Consider the following 9,772-nt stretch of genomic DNA (forward strand, 5'->3'; position numbering starts at 1 on the left):
TTAAAGGAAACATCATTTGGTTAGGGACCTAGGCTCGACAAGGTTGACTCGGACCCAACAGTAGCCGACCTGGAGCACTGGCCCCACTGGCTGTGTTCCAATCTTATACCACAGTACTCAATATTTCAATTATGACTGTGGTACATTTTTACCATATTAACACCCTAACAATGTTATCAATATGTAAAGGGGGTCATACTTATGATATTTAGCTCATAAAAATATGATCTAGAAAAATATTTTTTACATTTTAGCCTACAATGTAAATTGTGTAGCCTATTACATTACAATACTATAATTCTCTTACATAATTGACTAAAAAGATTTCGCACGTTTTAATAAACTGCTAATAAAAATGTCAGTTTCCAATGTTTTGAATTGCCATAAAAGTTTCGCTATTGCCATTTTACAGTTACATTCTTCGATCACCCCGTTCTCAGAATCAAATCAAGTATGCTCGAATGAGTCGACTCGAGATTCAGTTTAGAGTCTGGTCAGAGTCTGACCAGGGGTGCGTTTCCCAAAAGCATCGTTAGCTAACTATGGTCGCAAGTTCTATTTAACTCTATCGGTAACGACGGAAGTTGCGAACATAGTGGCTTTCGGTGAACAAATATTTTAAAGACCAAACGATTCATCACAAAGGTCCGATTCAAAAGCATCATTCGGTGCCGAATCGTACGTCACTACTAGGCAGGCTGCTGGCTGTGTTTTGAAACGCAGCCGGTGTCTGAGCATGTGCTGTTACTGCTGCAGTGGAGTAAAACATGTCAGTTATCACCGGACAGCGGCCAGGGGACAGAGAGAGCCGGCTACAAATGTACTCCGAGGGGCAACCGGTGTAAGGGTTTTCTGTTTAATTCTTCTGTTTAACACCAAAACGAGGCCCGGCTCCTCTACATCTACAGGAGCGGAAGAATAATAAGGTAAGTCTCGCCGGCTTTTACGATGTTTCATTAGACTCAATCGAGTTTCCTGCATGGGCTACCCCACGATTCCCACGAGCTTCGAGTCAGAGTAAACCTGTGCACCTTTCTGAACGTTTACTCGCCCCACCAGCTCGCTGTTTGACGGACTGTTAGCAGTTATCACCCAAACATGCGAACGAGGAAGTCAACGCTGTCATCCCCATCGCGCGTTTGATCCTAGACGCGTTAATTTGCGCGCAAATCTTTAATTACGAAGGAACTTGCTTAAGTTTGACCATTTGCAGTTTCTTTGTTGTCCGATATAAAAACGACAGGAAACGTTATGTAAGGTTTTCACTAGAAGAGCGAAGTGTTCAGAGTCGGTCCTGCGGTTGTGGAGTGTGTCTGCGCAGCGCTGCAGGGCTCGGTCGTCATGGAGACCTGCGCTGCGGCTGCTGTCACGACTGCGGTATATCACGCGGAAACCCCTCCGATTCACATATCACAATCATTTCGTGTTATGATGAACATGTCAGGTGCCAAATCAAGTCACATCATTATATTTGACGACACTTCATAAACAGACAGTATTTGGAGTAAACCGAGTTCACATTTTTGACACGTATTGGGGTCACTCGCTATAAACAGACCTTTGGCACTGGTTTCTCACTTCTTCCGTCTCAGTCACCCAGTATACAATGCCTATAGAAACACGATACGTGCCCTTTAAGAGGTCGTTCCGGGATAATTCGGATGGGTCGGTCGATATTTACTACGCTGACTCTGTGCTCATATTTCAGACCGCTTAGCCGAAGCCCCGCTTACATCAGCAGCGCGAGATCAAAGACACTCAAAGCTTACTTGATTAAATCTGGGGATTTGGTGTTTAGTGTGTCAGATCGGCTCCACTGCCCTCCACGCAGTCTCACTTGCCCACATCTCAATCTTGCTTCTCAAAATAAGACGTGCAATTATGGTAAATGTCGGTTTGTCGTTATTTTATTCTTCAGAGAAGACTTGCCGGGTCAGTCTTTTTTAACATCACTGTGGCTTGGCCTCTCTGTTAGGGCTCAGAAGTTGTTCATCTCTTGGTGCTGCTGACCCATATGTTGGCAGTCTGGAGGGTCTGGGACATACTTGAGGTCCTTTCGGGGGAACAAACTGAAACGATAAGCTCTTGGGCTGCTTCATAATCACTTGAAAAAAAAAAAAAAAAAAGTGACTGCAGAGAGGGACTGGGTGGTCCTGATCCACCTAATCATGAGCTTGGCCCACCCTGAGAGTCATAAGGCCAACCAAATTTTAAAGCAGCATCCAGACCATATTCAACTACCCTATTAGTAGCCTCCTGTTATTTTAGAATTATTTATATAGCCTACTTGTAGTATTTATTATTATTTTTGAATTCATTTTTATATTTTCAGTTTTAATTTTAGTAGTTTTAGTTTAATGTAGTTTAATCTTTTTACCTTTATTTTAGTTTTTAGTAACGTAATTAAGCTTAAATTGTTATATTTCTATTAGTTGCCAAGGCAGCATTTCTAATGTTTTTATTTATTTATTTTATTTACCTTTTCCATTTAATATTTTATTTAAAAGTTTTTTTTTTTTACTTGGAAAAACAATGTATTTAATAGCTTTAGTTCACAATAAAAATACTGGTAGCACTACAGTACTTTTTCCATGTTAAATTATTTAAGACAAAAATGATTTATAAAAATGTAAATCCAGATAAAAAAACTCACATTATATAAAGGTTCAAAATTGATTGGAAGCATTTAATGTTGACATTTACTTACAGTATGTCTCTCCCTCTCTGCCTTTCAAAAACATATCAATTAACCAAAAATTTTGTGACTTATTTAGCCACTCCTTATTATTAACAGCATTCAGCTATTGTTTTTCTTTTTGTTTTTTAATTTGTGCCTCATTAACGCTGATGAGTGAAACTCTGGATGAATTATCAATCTCATGCTGAAGAATTTAATGAAACTGGTTCTGCCTCTGTCACGAAACATGATCGTCCTTTAACAACTCTGAGGAGGCTTATCAGCACTTCTTGTACCTGATGAGATAATGAAAGCTGTGTGCGGGCTGGAGCCAAGGTGATGTCTACAGTAACTGAGCTGTGCGCGCTATTGATCCATTGCCATTTATATTTATGCGGAGTGGAGTGAACTCATGGCAAGAGACCAGAGCTCTCATCAGTCACCTCTAGAAATAGCAGTAATAATAATGCATCAGAACCAGTCATTCCAGTGCGTCAAAGGAGGATGTTATAGTATATTGTCACTGCCGTTGATGTGTCTGTTCTCTTGGCAGGTGTGTGCTTGATATTGACAAAAAGAAGGACCGAGTGGGAAAAAAGAAAGAAAGAAAAAACCACAACAACTTGGATAGTGTAACCTTTATGGTGTCTGAAATGCCCGTAGTACTCAAATAGGCACTTAAAGGGACAGTTCACCATTTTTTTATGCCATGCATTAAAAAAAAAATAATAAAATGAAAAAAAAAAAAAAAAAACACAAAAGGAGACATTTTGTGCAATGTTCAAGCTGCTCATCCATATGGTGGAAGCAACAACCAACCTCCAGAAAAATGCATAATTTAAAATAAATAAAAAAGTCCATGCTGTGTGTGCTTCTTAAGCGAATCAGTATTATATACTATTATAGTGTTTATTAATATTTCAGCTTTTATTTTCAGTTCACAATTTTGTGATTTTTATATATTTCTGTATATTTTATTTCAGTATTTTAATTTTTTTTAAGTGCTTCCACTTTCAATGATTTTTGAATAGACTGAGTTAACAGTAACAATATTAAAATAAATGTTGTGGGTTCAGTACAAGTTAAGCTTAATCAACAGCACTTGTGGCATGACGTTGATTACCAAAAAAAAAAAAAAAATCATTTCCACATGTCCCTCAGTTTCTTAAAAAAAAATCTGGGTTACATGAGGCACTTACAGTGGAAGGGAATGGGGTCAATCTGTATATGTTAAAATAATGTTGTAAATATTTTAATTGTGTAGCGACAAGATGTAAACATTATGAATGTAAAAAAAAAAAGTGATTTTAACGCAAAGATATCACTAACCTTCTCTTTTTAAAGAGATATTTAATTTTAAAATCACTTTATTGCCAAGCTTTTATCATAATATGTACGAATAAATGTCAGTTTCACATTTCTGCATTTGAATCCACCAAATATTGCATTTAATTGTAAGTGACTCACGGTGTAAGTGCCTTTCAGTTTAAAAAGAAAAAAAAGAAAATTCTGTTTGAAGTAATTAACCTTAATGCCATGAATGCCTGAGATTGAGCATCATTTGCTAAAACAACTTTTAAATATTCCATTTATTTGGCACACATATCTGAACTACTATTTCATGTACTTTGCCCTTACTAATAGAATTATTCTTCAACCAGTTCCTTTTTATTTGCACATAACACAGTGATTCCCTGACGACTAGACAGAAACAATTCTTATCATCCAATGTCACACAAAGCAATCGTTCTGCTTTGATGCTGCTCTGTGCAGCTGAGCTTGCGTGTCTGTGTGGTATAGTGATGACCAGGCTGTCAGCAGTGGCTGGTCTGTTCAGGTTGCTGGGAAGGTCAATAGAGGTTTGATAGGAGGGAATCAATCGCTTGGCTGACAGCAAGGCCAGTAAATGGGGGACATGTAAACACTGTACCAAGCACTGGGCTCTACCACAGAACTCTTAATGCGAGGTTGTCTGGATGACTGAGCACTTGTGTCTTCTATTGTGACTCAAGAGCGGTCTTATCTCAAAGTATATATTAATATTTCATAATGGCCTTTCCATTAGAGTGCAGAATATCAGCCTTTTAGCAATGTGTGCTGCACTCTCATGGAGTTACGCTGATAAAACCTTTGGAGTTTCCAAGTATGAAATGCAATTTTTATCAGGTGTTATTTGTAACATCTCTCACTATCTCTCTTTTTAATTTTAAATTAACAATAGACAAAACAATGTCTGTTAAAACAGCATTGTTTAATGTCACAAAAGTAAAAACAATAATGTAATCAGAAATGGAAACGGTAAGAACGGGGGATTCTTCCAAAGTGACACTGAATACCTTTTACATTGTTACAAAAACGTGTTGCAAATAAATGCTATTCTTTCTTTAAAACTTGATATTCATCAAAGAATCCTGAAAAATAAATGCATCATACTATCTACAAAAATCCTAATCAGGACAACTGAAATTCCCATGGATGTCTCTCTCTTATTGTTAAATCATGAACACTGATCTTAATTGAGGGAAGTGAGGCATTCAGTTCTTTAGATGTTGTTCCTGGTTCTTCTATGACCTCCTGGATGAGTTGTCGTTGAGCTCTTGGAGTAATTTTGGTAGGTCGGCCAATCCTGGGAACGTTCAGCACTGTTCCAAGTTTTCTCCTTTTGTGGATAATGGCTCTGACTGTGGTTCGCTGTGAGTCCCAAAGCTTTAGAAATGGCTTTATAACCCTTTCCAGACTGATACATGTCAACTATTTTGTTTCTCATTTGTTCTTGAATTTCTTTAGATCCCTGCATGATGTGTTGCTCTTTAAGCATGCTTCACGTTGTCAGTCAGGTTCTATTTAAGTGATCTCTTGATTCAACAGATCTGGCAGATTTGGCTAGTGAAATTTAACTCGGCTTTCTAAAATAATGTGCTTTGTCACAGTTCTTTCATTGCCAATAATTGAGACTATATCCCCTGTATCCATTACTATGCCATAGGGCTGTATATTTCTTCATAGTGTGTTGCTATTGTTAAGGAACTAAGAGCTTTGCTTGTAGTACACTAAATATTTTCTGTCCCGTGCTGGTTAGAATGTTAAGCATGCCCAGTTCAGAACATTCGGAGATGCTTGTAACACCAGACGCTCTTCCTTTTTGTGAATATATTTTAGAAGAGCTGCAAGTATTAGATTCTAGAAACAGTGGCTGGATTTATCTCAGTTACACTTTTGACAGCTTTGATGTGTGAGGCTTTTATCATATGTATGGATTTTGTGAGATTAAAATTACAACACTTTGGAATTCTCATATTTAGTGTTAGGTTAACAGAATTATTCTATAATACAATATAATAAAAAAAAATACAATGGAATAATATTAATGTGTATTACAAAATGTGTAAAAAAGTATAAAAATAAATTACATCAAGTTGTTTTGCACATGTAACATTCCTTTAAAACAAATAAATTACTTCACTCAGTTTAACAGCACTGTATGTTAACATTTCATTTTTTCCATTTTAGTACATGAGTACCACATTAGCACTGGCATCGGCAGCAAGGCTCAGAAGTAGCGCTCTCTTTGGACCCTGACAGACGGTGTGGAGTGTGGACAGTGAGACTGCCAGACAGAAGGTTGGGTAAATTTGCAAATATTACTGTTTTTCATAATATCCCACTCTTGTTTGTTTCCCTCTCTATCCATTGAATCCTCAGTGTAGTTTAATCACAGTACAGGCTATATTAGTTCTTATTTTCCAAATAAGACTAGCAGATCTATTTTAAACGTGATGGTACACTTTGTAAAGGTTTGTATTCGATCTCAGGAGGTGTGAATTATAGAGTCACTTGAGTTCTCATGATGCCTTTGGAACAAGACACTTAACCTTCATGTGCTCCTGAATGACAGTCCCTACAATTAGCCTACAGTAAGCAGCTTTGGCTGAGAGAAACGTCTGCTAAATGGCAAGTAACCAAAGTGTAATTGATAGGCCATAATGAGATCACATTCACCTCTAATTCAGTTTCACACACATCTTCAGCGGCTGTTGAATATCAAAACAGCCAAAATTGCCTAAGAATTGATCAGCCATCTTTACAGTTTCAGTGTGATGTTAGTTGTACACAGATGAGCTGTTTTAGGACTTTAAGATCTTTGGAGGACCGCTGACATATGATACTGTATTTTAGGCTGTGTACAGTGTGTGTATGTACATTGATTGACAGCAAAGGACAGCTGAAAGTGTTTGTTGGCTCATGTAACTAGGATCAGTTTTTTTTCCACTTATGTCTGCAAGTGACCCCATTCATTAATCCACCTCATATTCTCCTTGAAATTATATTCTGTCATTTATTAATAGTGTATAGTAGATGCTTCTACTGTGTGTTGTCATGCAGCATTTGTATTTTGTTGGCTAAGTTCGGTGTAGCATACTCTACTCTATTTTTTCGTTTTCTGCAATATAAACTACCGTTGAATTGTTTAGGGTTGGTACTATTTTTAATGTCTCTTATGCTCACAAAGCACTCATTTGATCATATATATTATGAAAATAGCATAAAAACAGTAAAATGATAAAATATAGTAATAATTTAATATTTATAATAACTGCTTTCTATTTTTATGTTTAAAAATATAAAAAAGTCATTTATTCCTGTGATGGATAAGCCCCGTTTTCAGCAGTCTTCAGTATCACAAGATCCTTCAGAAATCATTTTAAAATGCTGATTTGCTGCTCAAGAAACATTTATCCTTATTATGAATGTTTAAAACAGTAGTGCTTTTTAATATTTTCGTGGAAATTGCTGCTTTTTCTGTATATAAAATGGAAAACAGTATTTGTTTGACAGAAATCTTTTGTAACACTATAAATGTATTTGCTGTCTCTTTTGAACAAAAATATCTCTCTGCTGAATAAAAGTATTTATTAGCATCCTATTGTGAAATACTGTATCCAAAAATGTAATGCAGTCAGTTTGTCCTTCCATTTTCATAAAATTATTAAACTGGAAGTAATATCAGCAGAATATATATATCTTTTTTTTTACCTTTCACAGCCACAAGTTAACACATTTTTTAAATATTTCTTAAGATTTGATTAAAAAAACAAAAAAAAATTCATTTCTCGATGTGATAAATCTATGCCACTCACTACATTTTAGGGTCAAGATTACTGGTTAGCTGGTTAGCATGAACCCGTTAGCCCTTAGCCCTTACTTTGTCCATTTTTGGCCAATCAAAGGTGTCCATGTTTTTTCACAAAATAAAATATGTTAGCAATAAATATGGGAAATGTTTCATTTAACTATAGCAAATATTTTACCAGTGACCATTTTTGCAGGGCCCTTTAAAAATTACATATTTAAAGTTAATATTTTTTATATTTTCATTTAATTGAGCATTATTGTGGTGTCACTAGCCAGTTTTCAGCATCTCATGATGTTATTTCTCTGCAGCTCCTTAACCTAAGGCCCGTTCACACCAAGGACAATAACTTTAAAGGTAACGATTCTAAAAATCGTTCTCAATATTAAAGAATAGCAGAGTCCACACCTCAGCTATAATGATAAAGGCACAGAGAAATGATATCGTTTGAATCGAATGATACGATACAATAAAAACATTGACACCCAATCAGAATCCATCCTGCTATAACAAACTTGAGAATTTAAAGCGGCAGACCAGTGTGCGCTTAGAATGGACAGACGATATCGTCCGCTGGTGTGGACGCTAATATCTTCATCTTTACAGTTATCCTTACAGTTATCATTCTTGGTGTGAATGGCCATTTAGTCTAGATTTGCTGCTCAGGTAGTTTGTCAAAATAAAAAATACTGTGCCAACGATCAAAGATACTGCTGTTTTACATACTATTTTGAAAAAAAGTAGGTAGTATACACTGCCTCTGTTGCAGCATATGCTGACTTGTAACACTTTATTTTTATGTTGTTTTTTACCTCTTGAAGCCTATTAACTCCACACGTCAAAATCAAAAAGGAAGATGGTCAACATGGCAAACACGATGACCCCTGAGCCCCTTACGGCCCTCTCTCGATGGTACTTGTATGCCATCCACGGTTACTTCTGTGAAGTCATGTTCACGGCCGCCTGGGAGTTTGTAGTGAACTGTAACTGGAAGTTTCCTGGCGTGACGAGCGTGTGGGCGCTCTTCATCTATGGAACCTGCATCCTGATCGTAGAGCGCATGTACCTTTGTCTACGGGACCGCTGCAATGTGCTGCTCCGCTGCATCATTTACACACTGTGGACATACCTGTGGGAGTTCGGCACGGGTTTGCTGCTACAACAGTTCAACGCTTGTCCATGGGACTACTCAGAGTTTAAATATAACTTCATGGGCCTGATCACGGCAGAGTACGCTGTGCCTTGGTTCTGCGCCTCCTTTATCGTAGAACGCCTAGTGATCCGCAACACGCTTCGGTTGCGCTTCGACGAGGCCGTCGATCCCAGCCAGCCTCAAGAGTGTTCAGACCGAGGAGGAGGAGGAAGAGAAGGCGGAGGACGAAGAGCACGAGGGGCCACCAGCGCAAACGGCTACGTGAAGGTGGATTGAGGATGATGTCAACACCTATCCCCATCTCAAAGCTCCCGTCACCCATGACTCTCTCCGCACATCTCCCAATCTCTCTCCCACCTGCTTCAAGGGAAAGAGTCGCTCGGACACAACTGGTGCAGCTCTAGCAGAGACAGTTGCACAACTGTGAAGAACTTTCTGATTTATTGTTCAACTGGCGTTCTTCGATCTTGTGAAGGAACGTTCATTTGCCATCTCAGTGCTCTACGTTTACTGCCCTTGCTTTGGGGCGAGTAGCTGTTAAGTAAAAGGTTTGTCTGTAGGAGTGGTGGCTGATGGCAACCATACTGTACCTCCCAAACCAGTCCATCCACTCCGACAAACAAAATGACTCGTGTTCCTTCGTCCCAAAAAACAGGAACGCAAACACATCACTTGTAGAGAGTCTAAAAGATATTTATAACCCCCCCCCCCCCCCCTAAAAAAAGTATTTTTAGATTATAAACCGTGTGTATGATGTATATGTAGTAGCAAAAGCAAATAACTGTTAGGATAGCTTACCTTTTGAATGCTA

General features: G+C 37.9%; 1 protein-coding gene across 3 annotated transcripts; it reads left to right on the top strand.

Moving 5' to 3' along the window:
• The first annotated feature begins 516 nt into the window (after positions 1-516).
• On the top strand, positions 517-9,512 carry LOC132112938 (transmembrane protein 229b-like). Of its 3 annotated transcripts, none has more exons than XM_059520699.1 (3): positions 640-926; positions 6,188-6,298; positions 8,630-9,512. In XM_059520699.1, the coding sequence occupies exon 3, from the start codon at positions 8,665-8,667 to the stop codon at positions 9,235-9,237; it is 573 nt and encodes a 190-aa protein (XP_059376682.1). In that variant the 5' UTR covers positions 640-926; positions 6,188-6,298; positions 8,630-8,664; the 3' UTR covers positions 9,238-9,512. The 3 variants fall into 3 exon arrangements, with proteins under 3 accessions (XP_059376684.1, XP_059376682.1, XP_059376683.1); XM_059520700.1 differs by lacking the exon at positions 640-926 and adding an exon at positions 4,175-5,288; XM_059520701.1 differs by lacking the exon at positions 6,188-6,298 and having other exon boundaries at positions 517-926.
• The last annotated feature ends 260 nt before the right edge of the window (positions 9,513-9,772 follow it).

Source organism: Carassius carassius, chromosome 32 (assembly GCF_963082965.1).
Source record: "Carassius carassius chromosome 32, fCarCar2.1, whole genome shotgun sequence".
In the NCBI taxonomy this organism is placed as follows: Eukaryota; Metazoa; Chordata; class Actinopteri; order Cypriniformes; family Cyprinidae; genus Carassius; species Carassius carassius.